General features: G+C 48.1%; 1 protein-coding gene across 4 annotated transcripts in view; it reads left to right on the forward strand.

The window, feature by feature from the left end:
• The first annotated feature begins 1,039 nt into the window (after window positions 1–1,039).
• Window positions 1,040–16,551, forward strand: part of C18H16orf96 (chromosome 18 C16orf96 homolog) — a 42,721-nt gene continuing 27,209 nt past the window's right edge. The window contains exons 1-2 of one of the 4 annotated variants that reach the window (XM_071084033.1): window positions 1,040–2,220; window positions 15,299–15,403. In XM_071084033.1, the coding sequence (XP_070940134.1) occupies window positions 1,801–2,220; window positions 15,299–15,403 (525 nt within the window). In that variant the 5' untranslated portion in view covers window positions 1,040–1,800. Of the gene's footprint in view, window positions 2,221–2,831; window positions 3,119–15,298; window positions 15,404–16,551 lie in introns of those variants that run through there. The other 3 variants (XM_071084034.1, XM_071084032.1, XM_071084035.1) reach the window with 3 other exon arrangements.

Genomic DNA, 16,551 nt, shown 5'->3' on the forward strand with positions numbered 1-16,551 from the left:
CACTTTGGGAGGCTGAGGCGGGCAGATCACCTGAGGTCAGGAGTTTGAGACCATCCTGGTCAACATGGTGAAACCCCATCTCTACTAAAAATACAAAAATTAGCTGGGCCTGGTGGCAGATGCCTGTAATCCCAGCTGCTCGGGAGGTTGAGGCAGGAGAATCGCTTGAACCCAGGAGGCGGAGGTTGCAGTGAGCTGAGATTGTACCACTGCACTCCAGCGTGGGTGACAGAGAAAGACTTTGTCACACACACTACACACACACACAAACACACATGAAAATGGAACACTGCAGGGGGCCTTTGGATGTGTCCAGAAATGAACTTAGTTCTTCAGATTCTTTTTTTTTTTTTGAGACGGAATCTCACTCTGTCGCCCAGGTTGGAGTGCGGTGGCGCAATCTTGGCTCACTGAAACCTCCGCCTCCTGGATTTAAGCAATTCTCTGCCTCAGCCTCCAGAGTAGCTGGGATTACAGGCACGTGCCGCCAGGCCCGGCTAATTTTTGTTTTTTTTTTTTTTTTTTTTTTTTGAGACGGAGTCTCGCTCTGTCGCCCAGGCTGGAGTGCAGTGGCCGGATCTCAGCTCACTGCAAGCTTCGCCTCCCGGGTTCGGGCCATTCTCCTGTCTCAGCCTCCTGAGTAGCTGGGACTACAGGCGTCCGCCACCTCGCTCGGCTAGTTTTTTTTTTTGTATTTTTTAGTAGAGACGGGGTTTCACCGTGTTAGCCAGGATGGTCTCGATCTCCTGACCTCGTGATCCGCCCGTCTCGGCCTCCCGAAGTGCTGGGATTACAGGCTTGAGCCACCGCGCCCGGCCAATTTTTGTATTTTTAATAGAGGCGGGGTTTCACCATCTTGGCCAGGCTGGTCTTGAATTCCTGACCTCATGGTCCACCCGCCTTGGCCTCCCAAAGTGCTGGGATTACAGGCGTGAGCCACCATGCCCAGCCTTTTTTCTTTTCTTTTCTTTCATTTATTTATTTATTTATTCATTCATTCATTCATTCATTCATTCATTCATTCATTCATTCTGAGACAAGGTCTCACTCTGTTGCCCAGGCTAAGTGCAGTGGCACAGTCATAGCTTACTCACTGCAGCCTCAAACTCCTGGCTTCGAGCAATCCTCCCACCCCATCCTCCTGAGTAACTGGGAGTACAGATGTGCGCCAGCACACCCAGCTAATTAAAATTTTTTTGTAGAAACAGGGTCTCACTATGTTGCCCAGGCTGCTCTCAAACTATTGGCTTCAAGCAGTCCTCCCGCCTTTGCCTCCCCAAAGTGCTGGGATTACAGGCGTGAGTCCCCACACCCACCCGGCCAGTACTTCAGATTCTTATCCCTTTGTAAAACCTGGGTCTTCCTAACTCCAAGAAACCTGTCTTCTGCCCGGATTCTAGAGAATTCCGAGGAGGGAGCTGCCTCTCCATCCCTTCCATATGTGCTTCTAGGAAAAAATTATCAGTCTCACATCACCAGAGGGCTCGAATAAAGAGGCTGCTATTCAAACATTCCTCCAATATTAACTGAGCACCTTCTCTGGGTGAGGCTCACCAGGGAGTACCTGCCCCACTCCAGACTTGGAAGTGTGCCCATTTCACCACATTCTTTGGTGTCCTGGCAACCAGAGACTCTGATCTTTGCTCCAGCCAGAACAGAGGCCATTCCTCCCTGACCGCTGTGACTCACCACCACCCAAGCCTCTGAGGACCAGTCCGTGTAGCTCTCAGGACCACTGAAAGCTATCCCTTGTCCTCGAGGACGCCCGGAACCCCAGCCCCACTGACCTACTCTGGCAGGATGAGCTTCTCACTCACGTTCACCGAACTGGCCAACATCGCCATCCCACAGTGCGGGGTGCTGAACTTCAAGGCCCTGCACCTCCTGCTGCACGGCATCTTGGAGCACATCCACATGGCTGAGCTCAAGAAGGTCCTCTCGGGGGATGAGGACTTCTTGCAGACCTCGCAGGTGGTCATCGTGCCCAGGGAAGGAGATGCCCAGCCCATTCTCAACCCCATGAAGAGGCTCAGCAATGTCTTCGACCACGTGGTGAGCCGCCTCGACAAGATGGAAAACCAGCTGGCCCTGCTGCAGGACCTGCCCTCCACCGCCCAGCTGCTGGAAGCCAGTCAGGGCACTGCCCGGCCCATCCAGGACCTGTGGCATCTGATCAAGCTCCGGAAGACGGTGGAGGGTCACGATGAAGTCATGGCCAAGGTACACCCCCAGCCTCCAGACACTTCCTTTCCCCCCTCACCACTTGCTGTCTCCAGGGACGTCTTTTTTGTTTTTGAGATGGAGTCTTGCTCTGTCGCCCAGGCTGGAGTGCAGAGGCGCGATATCGGCTCACTGTAACCTCTGCCTCCCCGGTTCAGATTCTCCTGCCTCAGCCTCCCTAGTAGCTAGGATTACGGGTGCCCGCCACCACACCCGGCTAATTTTTGCATTTTTAGTAGAGATGGCGTTTCACTATGTTGGCCAGGCTGGTCTCGAACACCTGATCTCAAGTGATCCACCTGCCTTGGCCTCCCAAAGTGCTGGGATGATAAGCATGAGCCACTGCTCCCAGCCCTCTCCTGGGACATCTTGTTGCTTATTCCGCCACGATGGGCCATCCCCTTATGCAGAGTGGGAAGAAGGCGGCTTTAGAGTCAGGCACAACCAAAATGCCAAGCTTGCAGCCTCCATGAAGTATTGCAAAGAAGTCAGACACAAAAGGCCACCCAATGTATGATTCCATTTATATAAAATGTCCAGAATAGGCAAATCCATGGAGACAGAAAGCAGTGGTTGCCAGGGGCTGGGAGGAAGAGAGAATGGGGAATAATTGCTTTGTGGATACAGGGTTTCCTTTTTGGGGTGATGAAAATGTTTTGGAACTTGATGGAGGTGATAGTTGTACAACCTCGTTGGTGTACTAAATGACACCAAATTGTTCACTTAAAAATGGCTAATTGTACATGAGGTGAATTTCACTCCAATTTTTTTTTAAGACAGGGTCTCACTCTGTCACCCAGGCTGGAGTGCAGTGACTCAATCATGGCTCACTGTAGCCTCGTCCTGCCAGACTCAAGCAATCCTCCCACCTCAGCCTCCCGAGTAGCTGGGACCACAGGTATGCACCACTGCACCTGGCTAATTTTTGTATTCTTTGTAGAGATAGGGTCTCCTCATGTTGCCCAGGCTAGACTCAAACTCCTAGGCTCCATTCATTCTCCCGCTTTGGCCTCCCAAAGTGCTGGGATTACAAGTGTGAGCCACTGCGCTCGGCCTTACCCCAATTTCTAAAAAATGCCTGGAAGAGCTACCATGGGAGAGGTACCAGAGTAGTCATGGTGAACAGGCACGCCCAGCCTAGCAGGGGAGATAGACACAAGTGAGTGGGAACCTCCAAGAACCAGTACTGTGAGGAGCAGCGAAGAGGCATTCCTTCTGTCTTATAGGTGAGGAAACTGACATTCAGAGGAGATCAGTGATTTGCTGAAGGCCCAGCAGCCAGTGGGCAAGGGAGCTGCGAGCTGAGGCGGTGCCTCTGATCCTGGCTTACCTTTGACTACTGACCCCTGCTAACCCCGACCAGCACATGGACAGTGTTCAATTACTGGCAGCCCAAGAAGAAATAAGAAAGGGAAAATAAGCTGGGCATAGTGGCTCACACCTATAATCCCAGCACTTTGGGAGGCCAAGACAGGATGATCTTGGAGTTCAAGACCAGCCTGGGCAGCATAGTGAGACCTCATCTCTACAAAAATAAAAATAAAAAAATTAGCCGGGTGTGGTGGCATCCACCTGTAATCTTACCTCCTCAGGAGGCTGAGGTGGGAGAATCACTTAACCCCAGGAGTTGGAAGCTGCAGTGAGCTGTAGTCACTCCCCTGAACTCCAGCCTGGGGGACAGAGCAAGACCCTATGTCTAAAAATAATAATAATAATTTGGCCGGGCACAGTGGCTCACACCTGTAATCCCAGCATTTTGGGAGGCCAACGCGGGTGGATCACCTGAGGTGAGGAGTTCGAGACCAGCCTGGCCAACATGGTGAAACCCCGTCTCTACTAAAAATACAAAAAATTAGCCAAATGTGGTGGCAGGCACCTGTAATCCCAGCTTCTGTGGAGGCTGAGGCAGGAGAATTGTTTGAGCCTGGAAGGCGGATGTTGCAGTGAGTTGAGATCGCACCACTGCCCTCCAGCCTGGGTGACAGACAGCCTCTTGTCTCCAAAAACCATCCAGCAATGACTGCCTTCCTATCCCTGAAGGCAGCATGTCCTAGTCCTCTCTGAGCCAGGCTGTGCCCATTGATGTGTCCAGCTGGATATCCCTGGGAGTCAGGGCCGTTTCCAGAGTGTTCCCAAGTTAACACTCTTCTCTTTCAAATTGAGGGAAAATTGGCCAGGTGCGGTGACTCACACCTGTAATCCCAGCACTTTGGGAGGCCGAGGCAGGTGGATCATTTGAAGTCAGGAGTTTGAGACCAGCCTGGCCAACATGGTGAAACCCCATCTTTACTAAAAATTCAAAAAAAAAAAAATTAGGCAGCCGTGGCGGCGCATGCCTGTGATCCCGGCTATTCAGGAGACTGAGGCACGAGAATCGCTTGAACCTCGGAGGTGGAGGTTCCAGTGAGTGGAGATCGTGCCACTGCTCTCCAGCCTAGGCGACAGAGCAAGACTCCATCTCAAAGAGAGAAATTAAAAATAAATAAATAAATTGAGGAGAAATTGACCTAACATAAAATCAGCCATTTAAAAGTGGATATTAAACACTGAATTAATGAAAATTCAGTGGCACATGATACATTGACATTGTTGTGCAGCCAGCCACCTCTATCTAGTTCTAAGCCATTTCCATCACCCTGAAAGGAAACCCTGTTTCCCCATTACTCCTCCTCCCTGCAATCCCTGGCAACCACTAATCTGCTTTCTGTCTTATGGATTTGCCTATTCTGGGCATTCCATCTAAAGGTGTAATCCGTATATTTCATAGAGACAGAAAGTAGATTAGTGGTTTCCGGGGGCTTGGGAAGAGGGGAACAGAGAGAGACTGTAACAGGGACGGGATTTCCTTTTAGGAGAATGAAGTGTCTTGGAAGTAGGTAGTGTACCGTGTACCAAATGCCATCAAATGGTACACCTCATTTTTATTTTATTTTTATTTTTTTGAGACAGAGTCTCACTTTGTCATCCAGGCTGGAGTGCAGTGGTGCAATCTCTGCTCACTGCAACCTCTGCCTCCAAGGGTCGAGTGATTCTCGTGTCTCAGCCTCCTGAGTAGCTGGAAATGCCACCACGCCTGGCTAATTTTTCTTTGCATCTTTATAATATATATATATAATATATTTTATATATATATATTTGGTTTTGATATGGAGTCTCGCTCTGTTGCCCAGGCTGGAGTGCAGTCGTGCGGTCTTGGCTCACTGCAACCTCTGCCTCCCAGGTTCAAGCAGTTCTCCTGCCTCAGCCTCCTGAGTAGCTGGGACTATAGGTGCCCGCCACCACACCCAGCTAATTTTTGTATTTTTAGTTGAGACGTGGTTTCACCGTGTTGGCCAGGATGGTCTTGATCTCCTGACCTTGTGATCCACCCGCCTTGGCTTCCCAAAGTGCTGAGATTACAGGCATGAGCCACTGCACCTGGCCAATACTAAAATATTTTTATATTTTTATACTTTAATATTATGTGTATTTTATCACACAAAAAAAGCAGAGATTGGCAGAATAGATAAAAAACAAACCAAAAAACATGACCCAACTACTATATGCTGCTTGCAAGAGACACACTTAAGATTCAAAGACACAAATAGGGCCAGGCACGGTGGCATGCACCTGTAATCTCAGCTCTTTGGGAGGCTGAGGCAAGAGGATCACTTGAGCCCAGGAGTTGGTGATTGCAGTAAGCTCTGATCGCTCCACTGCACTCCAGCCTGGGTGACAGAGTGAGATCCTGTCTCTGCGAAAAAAAGACAAGACACAAATAGTTTAAAAGTAAAATGATATAAAAAGATATTCCAGCGGGGCACAGTGGCTCACCCCTATAATCCCAACACTTTGGGAGGCTGAGGTGGGAGGATCACCTGAGGTCAGGAATTCAAGACCAGCCTGACCAACACGGAGAAACCCGTCTCTACTAAAAATACAAAATTAGCCGGGTGTGGTGGCGCATGCCTGTAGTCCCAGCTACTTGGGAGGCTGAGGCAGGAAAATTGCTTGAACCCGGGAGGCGGAATTTGCAGTGAACTGAGATCGCGCCACCACACTCCAGCCTGGGCAACAAAAGCAAAACTCCATCTCAAAACAATAAAAAAAGATATTCCTTGCAAGCAGTGACCAGAGGAGAGTGGGATCTTCTCAGACAAGACAGACTTTAAGACAAAAATTGTTACTAGAGGCAGGGCTGCCGGGGGTGGCCGAGGGCAAGTTATGAGGGCCTTGCAGGCAGGATGGGTGGATACCAGGATCCAAGGTGGCGACGCCCCAGAGGCAGCTTGCCCCCTGGCCTGCCTTGATGGATGAAGGCTTCTAAAAAGCAGGTCAACAGGGCAACCCACCCAGCTCACAAAAGGCACTCGTGGACAGGTTCAGACCTAGCTGTACAGCCTTCAGGACTGTGCACCGCTGAGGAATGTCCCTGTCATTAGAGAATCTTGCCTTGTCCCAGCCTGACTGAAGTTGCCCAAGGTTCCCACAATGACCCATTGAAGAGGGTTGCCATGGCAGCTGGTTCTAGAATGGTGCAAACTGCATAGTTTACTGTCTGCACCCACCGACTAGTGAGGCTGCCTAGGGGTCACCTGGCAAATGTGTTTTACAGTGTTCCTTTCGCAGGTCCCCGTCTGCCTCCTTCAGGCCTCGGTTTTTCTTTTTCTTTTTTTTTTTTTTTTGAGACGGAGTCTCGCTCTGTCGCCCAGGCTGGAGTGCAGTGGCCGGATCTCAGCTCACTGCAAGCTCCGCCTCCTGGGTTCACGCCATTCTCCTGCCTCAGCCTCCCGAGCAGGTGGGACTACAGGCACCCGCCACCACGCCCGGCTAATTTTTTGTATTTTTAGTAGAGACAAGGTTTCACTATGGTCTCGATCTCCTGACCTCGTGATCCGCCCGCCTCAGCCTCCCAAAGTGCTGGGATTACAGGCGTGAGCCACCGCGCCCAGCTAGGCCTCGGTTTTTCTCCCCTGTAGTGATAACCGCTTGCAGCTGGCCTCACAGGAGAATACCAGGGATGATGTCAGCTGCTTGTTGTTGAAACTCTTTCGTCTAACCCTGTTTCCATAACATTGTGGGTCCAAGGCTTAGGGGATTTTTTAAAATTGTAGAAAACCTTTAATTTATTGATCTTTTTGAGGGAATTAGATGCATCACCACTGCATTACAACTAAGCCATTAATCCTGCAGCTTCTTCAACATTAACTGGTTCACTTTCATGATGCCAATGGGGAATCAGTTCTTTCTACAGATGTTCAAGAGAAAGGATTGCCGGGTGCGGTGGCTCATGCCTGTAATCCCACCACTTTGAGAGGCTGAGGTGGGAGGATCGCTTGAGCCCAGGAGTTAAGACCAGCCTGAGCAACATGGCAAGACTCCCTTTGTACCAAAAAATTTCAAAATGGGCTGGGCATGGTAGTGTGCCTGTAGTCCCAGGTACTCAGGAGGCTGAGGCAGGATTGCTTGAGCCTGGGAGGTCGAGGCTGCAGTGAGCTATTATTAATGTTACAGCCTGGACAATGGAACAAGACTGTCTCAAACAAAAAAAAAAAAGAGAAAAGCCTTTTGAGAAGTGTGCAAGTTCTTTTATATATTTACAAAACCTTTATTCACTCTGTTAATTTTTTTTGTTTTTATTTTTAAGGCAGGGTCTCACTCTTTTGCCCTGGCTGGGGTGCAGTGGCATGATCTCAGCTCACTGCAGCCTCAACCTCCCGGGCTCAACCCTTGAGGCAATCCTACCACCTCAACCTCCTGAATAGGTAGGACTACAGGCCTGTGCCACCACACTAACTAATCTTTGTATTTTTTGTAGAGACAGGGTGTTGCCATGTTCCCCAGGCTGGTCTCGAACTCTTGGGCTCAAGTAATCCTCCCACTTCGACCCAAAGTGCTGGGATTATAGGTTTGAGCCACTGTGCCCACCCTCTGTTAACCATTTTTTTTTTTTTTTTTTGAGATGGAGTCTCACTCTGTTGCCCAGGCTGGAGGGCAGCGGCATGATCTTGGCTTACTGCAGCCTCTGCCTCCCAGGTTCAAGCGATTCTCCTGCTTCAGCTTCCTGAGTAACTGGGATTACAAGCGTGCCTGGCCTCTGTTGACTTTTAAATCATAACATTTGTCTTAAGACTAGTGGTAACTGCCAGATGTGGTGGCTCACACCTATAATCCCAGCACTTTTAGAGGCCGAAAAAAAAGAAGAAAAAAAGATTAGCGGTAACTGGTTTTGCTTTGTTTTTAGCCTTAAAGTGTTTTTGGCTGGCTTTATGAAGTCTGTTCCTGGACTTCTGCCCTCCTAATTTGTTCTTGGCCATTGTCAGACTTGGTTGGATACGTGCACATAGCGTCTGCAGCTCAGGTGATGCCATCTGCATGCACAGTGTCCAGGAAGTCCCTGGGAGGGGGATCCGGTCTAAGGGGGATGCTAACAACCTGTTGTTGCTTTCTTTATTTCTAAACTCCCTCCCCATTTTACTCCCCCAGGAACTACAAAGCACCTGCTGTATATTGCTCAGGTTAAAATGATTTCACATTTAAATTGGATTTTAAGGCTGGGAGTGGTGGTTCACGCCTATAATCCCAGCACTTTGGGAGGCTGAGGCAGGAGGATCACCTGAGCTCAGAAGTTCCAGACCAGCCTGGCCAACATGGTGAAACCTTGTCTTTACTAAAAATACAAAAATTAGCTGGGCGTGGTGGCGCGTGCCTATAGTCCCAGCCACTCGGGAGGCTGAGGCAGGAGAGTTGCTTGAACCCGAGAGGTAGAGATTTCAGTGAACCGAGATCGTGCCACTGCACTCCAGCCTGAGCAACAGAGCAAAACTCCATCTCAAAATAAATAAATAAATAAATAAATAAATAAATAAATAAAATACAAATAAAAATTGGATTTTCACTATTTCGTAACATTGCTTAAAGGTGTGGAAGACCCTTTGGGGTGTTAGAGTACCAAGGTTGCTATAATTGCAGTAATGGTAACGAACACTCAGATGAGGTTGGTGTCACCTTCACAGAGTGTCGTGAAGTGCTGTCACATTCCTCGCTTCCATGGAGGGAAACATTAGCATTCCTATTTTCCAAAGTCCTGGATGTGACCGTGTAGACAAGTCTAGCTGCTTGTCTGAGGTGGTGTTTGCTTTAGCCCCTTTTTCAGGCCTCTTAAGGCCTTTGGGCCCTAGCTCAACCCCAGCATCCTTGAAGCCCTCGTGAGAGAGAGAGCGAGCAGGTTTGGACAAGCCCTGCTTCGAGGACTATGGCAGGGGTCAGCTTCTGGAAGGGCAGCCGTCGGGAACTCACTTTCCCTTGAATTCAGCAGCATCTAAGCTCTGAATGTGGCCCAGTCACCCTGGGCAGAAACAAGACCTGAGCCACTTTCCCCACAGCTCTCTCTCCTGCCCCTTCTGCCCCAGGACAGGAGTCCAGAACATGTCCCCCACTTGTGAGGCAGCAGGTAGATCTTGGGTGAGAAACCTCTTACTGCATATCACACAGAGGCGGAGGTTGTAGTAAGCTGAGATGGCACCACTGCGATCTCCATGCGAGATGCACGGAATCCCACTCTGTCGCCCAGGCTGGAGTACGGTGGCACAGTCTTGGCTCACTGCAACCTCCACCTCCTGGGTTTAAGCGATTCTTGTGCCCCAGCCTCCCGAGTAGCTGAGATTACAGGTGCCTACCACCACGCCCAGCTAATTTTTGTATTTTTGGTAGAGACGGGGTTTCATCATGTTGGCCAGGCTCGTCTCGAACTCCTGACCTCAGGTGATCCACCCACTTTGGCCTCCCGAGGTGCTGGGATTATAGGCGTGAGCCACCACACCCGGCCTTGTTTCCACCTTTTGACTGTTATGAATATGCTGCTATAAGCATTCATGTACAAACTTTTGTTTTTAGGGACAAGGTCTTGCTCTGTTGCCCTGGCTGGAGTTCAGTGGTGCCATCATAGCTCACTGCAGCCTCAAACTCCTGATCTCAAGCAATCCTCCCACCTCTGCCTCCCAAATTTCTGGGAATACAGGCACTTGCCACCATGCCTGGCTAATTTTTACGTTTTATGTAGAGATGTGGTCTTGCTGTGTTGCCCACACTGGTCTTGAACTCCTGGCCTCAAGCAGTCTTCCACCTTGGCCTCCAAAAGCAGTAGGATTACAGACGTGAGCTACCACGCCTGGCCCATGTGTGCAAGTTTTTGTATGGACCTATGTTTCCATTTCTTTTGGGAATATACCTAGGATTAGAATCGGTGATCATCTGGTATCTGTATAATCTTGTGAGGAACTGCCACACTGACTTCTAAAATGGCTGCACAATTTACATTCCCACCAGCGGTGCATGAGAATTACAGTTTCTCCTTGTGGTTAACAGCACTTATTATCTGACTTTCGATTCTGACCATCCTACAGAGTTTGAAGTGGTATCCCATTGTAGTTCTGATTTTCATTTCCCTGATGACGATGGACGTTGAGCATCTTTTCTTTTTATGTGCTTATTGGCCATTTGCACATCGTCTTTGGAGAAATGTCTATTCAGATCTTTGTCCATTTTTAAGTGGGTTATTTGTATCATCCAGTTGTAAGAGTTCTTTATATATTCTGGATATATTGGGTCAGATATATGATTTGCAAAATGAGGTTTTCTCCCATTTTGTGGGTTTTATTTTCATTTTCTTGCTGGTGTCTTTTGAAGCACAAAAGGTACTTTTTATTATGACTTGAATCTCTTCACTTGTTATAGGTTTATTCAGATTGTCTATTTCTTCTTGAGTCAGTTTTAATAGTCTGTGCCTTTCTAGGAATTTGTCCATTTCACCTAAATTATCTAATTTGTCCGCATGCAATTGTTTATTAGTATTTCTTTATAATCCTTTTTATTTCTGTAGAGTCAATAGAATGTCCCCTCTTTCATTTCTGATTCTAATAATTTGAGTCTGATTCTTGGCCAATCTACTAAAAGTATGTCAATTTTGTTGACCTTTACAATTAACCAGTGTTTAGTTTCATTGATTTTTCTCTACTATTTTTTTCATCCTCTATTTCATTAATTTCACCATACTCTTTGTTATTTTCTTATGTCTATTTGTTTTAGGTTCAGTTTGCTTTTCTTTGTCCCAGTGTCTTAAGGTGGAAGGTTAAGTTATTGATTCAAGATCTTTCTTTGTTAATATACTCACTTACAGCAATGAATTTCTCTCTAATCACCACTTTAGCTGCATCCCATAAGTTCTGGTGTGTTGTGCTTTCATTTTAACTCATTTCAAACTAGTTTCTAATTTCTATTGTGATTTCTTCTTTGACATATTTGTTATTTAGTAGAATGTTTTTTTAATTTTTATGTATTTGTGAATTTTCAATAGTTTCTTCTGTTGCCTTTTTTTTTTTTTTTTTTTTTTTTTTTGAGACGAAGTCTTCCTCTGTCACCAGGATGGAATGCAATGGCATGACCTTGACTTACTACAACCTCTGCTCCTGGGTTCAAGCAATTCTCCTGCCTCAGCCTCCCAAGTAGCTGGAACTACAAGCGCGCACCACCAGGCCCAGCTAATTTTTGTATTTTTAGTAGAGATGGGGTTTCACCATGTTGGCCAGGATGGTCTCGATCTCCTGACTTCATGATCTGCCCGCTGTGGCCTCCCAAAGTGCTGGGATTACAGGTGTGAGCCACCGTGCCCAGTCCGTTTTTGTTTTTTGTTTGTTTGTTTTAAGCCATATTTATGGGAGCCATTGGCAATCCAAGAACTGTTTTATTTTATTTTTGAATTATAGAGATCTCACTCTGTTGCCCAGACTGGTCTGGAACTCCTGAGCTCAGATGATACGCCTGCCTCAAGCTCTCAAAGTGCTGGGATTACAGGCATGAGCCACCATACCTGGCCTCTTCTGTTGCTTTCTAATTTAATTCCGTTGTGGTCAGTGTATGTATTTTGCATACTTTCAGTCCTTTTGAAATTTGTTAAGGGTTGTTTTATGGCCTTACCATATGGTCTACCCTGGAGAGCGTTCTATGTGCGCTTGAGAATAATATGTATTCTACCATTGTTGAGTGGGGTATTCTGTAAATATCTGTTACATCTAGTTGGTTTATAGCATTGTTCAAATCTTCTCTTTTCTTGCTGGCCTTTTGTTTTGTTAATTTTATTTATTTTATAGAGACAGGGTCTCCCTTTGTTGCCCAGGCTGGTCTGGAACCCCTGGGCTCAAGCCATTCTTCCACCGCAGCCTCCCAAAGTGCTGAGATTACAGGTGTGAGCCACTGAACCCAGCCTCTTGCTGTTCTTTTTTACTTTTACTTTCTTTGTGTGTGTGTGACAGGGTCTCACTCTGTCACCCAAGCTGGAGGGCAGTAGTGCAATCACAGCTTACTTCAGCCTCCACCTCCTGGGCTAGGGTGATCCTCCCATCTCATCCTCCCAAGGACCTGGGACTATAGGCATGTGCCACCATGCCTGTCTAATGTTGGTATTTTTTGTAGAGATGGGAGATCACTGTGTTCCCCAGGCTGGTTTCAAACTCCTGGGCTCAAGTGATCCACCTGCCTCAGTGTCCCAAAGTGCTGGGATTAGAGGTGTGAGCCACTGCACCCAGGATACTGTTCTTTTTATCTTGGGTTTTGTTTTTTTGAGATGGGGTCTTATTCTGTCACACAGGCTGGAGAGCAGTGGCATGATCTTGGCTTGCTGCAACCTCTGCCTCCCAGATTCAAGTGATCCTCCTACCTCTTGCCTCCCAAGTAGCTGGGATTACAAGCCAACACCACCACACCTGACTAATTTTTATATTTTTGGTAGAGACGGGGTTTCACCATCCTGGCCAGGCTGGTCTCAAACTCCTGACCTTGAGATTCACTGGCCTCAGCCTCCCAAAGTGCTGGGATTACAGGCGTGGGCCAGCGTGCTGGACCTTGTCTTAGTTATTCTATTCATTATTGAAAATAGGATATTGAAGTCTTGAACTATTCTTGTGAATTAACTATTTCTCCTTTTGTAAATGAGTACCCCCATTTTTCTAAGAGAGTTTATTTTTAAAATTATTTTCTCTTCCTTTCTCCTTCCCCACTGCTCCCCACCTCCTATTTAGCCCTTTAGAAATGCAAAGAGAGGCCTGGTGAGTTGGCTCATGCCTGTAATCCCAGCACTCTGGAAGACCGAGGTGGGCGGATCACTTGAGGTCAGGAGTTTGAAATCAGCCTGGCCAACATGGTGAAACTTCATTAGAGGGGCATGGTGGCATGCCCGTGTAGTCCCAGCTACTTGGGAGACTGAGGTGGGAGAATCACTTGAACCTGTGAGGTGAAGGTTGCCTGGGTGACAGAGTGAGACTCTGTCTCAAAAAAAAAAAAAGCAAAGATAGTCTTTGACCCGCCCCTTCACCGGTCACTCCCTACAGGGCAAGTTCATGTAACTCCTGGAGAGTTAAGAGACAGATTTAGAGACCAAAGCATGGCCCTTATAGGACTTTCACCTGGGAACTTTCACCCTCCAGGGGTTGCCTGGGAGCTCACACTCACCAAGAGGGCATGTTGAAAGCGTGCCCACTTGGCCACTTTTACAACTTACTTCTTCCCAGGAAGGTGCCAACTCAGCTGCCCAGTAGATAAGACATCAAGCTCACAAGGAGACCCCTACCCTTGCTGGCTGTATCCTCTACCTCTTAAAAGTGCCCACATTTTGCTCCAGAAGTGAAGCGGCATGTTTAAAGCCAGGGCGCTTTGCGCCCCTTCCCCAAGCTAGCTTCAGAATAAATTCACTTTATTTTTGGTACCAGACCTTGCTCATGGTAACTGAACCCTGCAATGCAGCGAGCAACCAACGTGCTTTTCAGTTACACTTTCAGTTCTGTCATTGTTTCCTTCATGTATTTTATAAAGGGCTCTGTTGTTAAGTGCATGTATGTTTATAATTATTACATCTTCTAGATACATTGGCCCTCTGAGTGGAAAAAAATTCAGTTTCTTTCACACTACTCTCACAACATGCTTTTTTTTTTTTTTTTTTTTTTTTTTTTTTGAGGTAGAGACTCACTTTGTTGTCCAGTCTGGAGTGCAGTGGTGCGTTCTCGGCTCACTGCAGCCTCTGCCTCCCAGGTTCAAGTGATTCTCCTGCTCCAGCTTCCCGAGTAGCTGGGATTACAGGCACGCAACACCAGGCCCTGCTAAGTTTTTGTGTATTTTTAGTAGAAATGGGGTTTCACCACGTTGGCCAGACTGATCTTGAACTCCTGGCCTTGTGTTCTGCCCCCCTCGGTCTCCCAAAGTACTGGGATTATAGGCATGAGCCACCGTGCCCAGCTCGCAACAGACTTCTGATACCAGATGTGTGAGGATTTCTCCCCACAGCAAGCAATCAGTTCTGCAGGCAGGCTGCTTCCCCTTTTGCCCTCCCAGAGCCAGGCTCCACATGAGCCTGAGAGATCCTTTAAAATTGTTAAGTACAGGCCAGATGCGGTGCCTCACACTTGTAATCCCAGCACTTTGGGAGGCTGACGCAGGTGGATCACTTGAGGTCAGGAATTCAAGACCAGCCTAAGCAACATGATGAAACCCCATCTCTACCAAAAATAAAATAAAATAAAATACAAAAAATTAGCTGGGCGTGGTGATGCACACCTGTGGTTCCAGCTACTCAGAGGCTGAGGCAGGAGAATCACTTGAGCCCAGGAGGTGGAAGTTGCAGTGAGCTGGGATCGCGCCACTGTACTCCAGCCTGGGCCACAGGGTGAGACTCCAACTTAGAAACAAAAAGCAAATGCAACCCTGTCTCTCCTGCTCCTGATCCTCCAGTGGCTCCTGCCCAGCGATGGGCTGTGCTTCCTCCCTGGCTGACATCTGTCACACAAGAAAGGGTGACATGCTTCATGATGAGTAACTCCTGGTTTCTGGATATATTCAAATACAGAGTTGCCTCCTTCTCATCCAGGCCACTTGGAGATCAGAGCACTGTTGACTTTAGTAGCATCTCCTGGCCCCCTTGTAGATTCCAGTCTAGGCTTGGGAGAGCCAGGAGGACCTCTTGAACAACGGCTATCGTCAGAAAGCTTCTGCACTTCACTTACCCTCTCCCCCAGCCATACCCGGCTTCACATTTTCTCCTCTTCTTTTGCAGTCAATGCAGACCCTGCAGGACTTGCTCACTGATCTTCATGCACTCCAGGTCACCGTCAAAGCCCTTAGGAAGGAAGTAGACATGCTAAAGAACATGCTTGACAAGGTAGGCCCTCCCCGTCATCCTCCGTGCCAGCTGTGTCGCTCAGGCCTCTGGGGGTTGGAGCAATGAGGAAAATCTAGGAAGCTTACTCTTAGGCCAAGAGTGCAACTGTGAGGGCGTGCTCACGTGGCCCCTCCAATTGGCCAGTGCCACTGACTTGTCTGTGACGCCTCCATGCTTTCTTTTCTTTCTTTCTTTCTTTTTTTTTTTTTTTTTTTTAAGACGGAGTCTCACTCTGTTGCCCAGGCTGGAGTGCAATAGCGTGATCTCGGCTCACTGCAACCTCTGCCTCCTGGGTTCAAGTGATTCTCCTGCCTCCTCTTCCCGAGTAGCTGGGATTACAGGCACACACCACCACACCTGACTAATTTTTGTATTTTTAGTAGAGACGGGTTCACCATGTTGGCCAGGCTGGTCTCGAACTTCTGACCTCGTGATCCACCCACCTCGGCCTCCCAAAGTGCTGGGATTACTGGTGTGAGCCACCACACCCGGCTGACCCCTCCATGCTTTCTACCCCACTGTGTTAAAACGTTAGTGATAAGTGACAGAAGTCAAGTTCATCCTGGATTAGGCAAAATAAGGGATTTATTGTCTCATTTACTAAAAGGTCCAGGGACGGCCAGATCTAGGTACTCATGCAATACTGACATCTCTCAGTGAAGCTTTCCTCCCAGTTGGCTTCATTCTCAGGCAGGCGCTCCCCAAGTCTTGGCAACACCAGACTTACATTCCACCAGCTTAGCAACAAGAAAACCTCTTCCCCCTCTGGAAAGCTCTGTCCACATGGACAGTGGAATAGTCGTAATAGTGCAGGCTTACATACAAGCTCCTTCTGTCACCAAAAACCATCAGCCAAGTACGTGCTAACACCCTACCATGCATGGAAGTCCCTGAGCCATGAGGCAGCTGTCCCTGTCACAACCGATGAGTCACAGCTGGGGTTGGAAGCCAGGTCTCCACACCCCCAGGTTTAACAACTTCCCCCAAATAGTGTAACTTTCTGTACTGTCCCAGCTTCACAGATCAGGGCCTGTATTTGCTCATCGTGGCAACTGTGGGAGCTTCAGTCATGGGCTGGATGGCTCCCATCTAAGCAGACAGAGCGCTAGAGTTGCATCATGAGCTACTCCAAAGGGCCCCTTAGACAA

This window comes from Macaca nemestrina, chromosome 18, assembly GCF_043159975.1.
Source record: "Macaca nemestrina isolate mMacNem1 chromosome 18, mMacNem.hap1, whole genome shotgun sequence".
In the NCBI taxonomy this organism is placed as follows: Eukaryota; Metazoa; Chordata; class Mammalia; order Primates; family Cercopithecidae; genus Macaca; species Macaca nemestrina.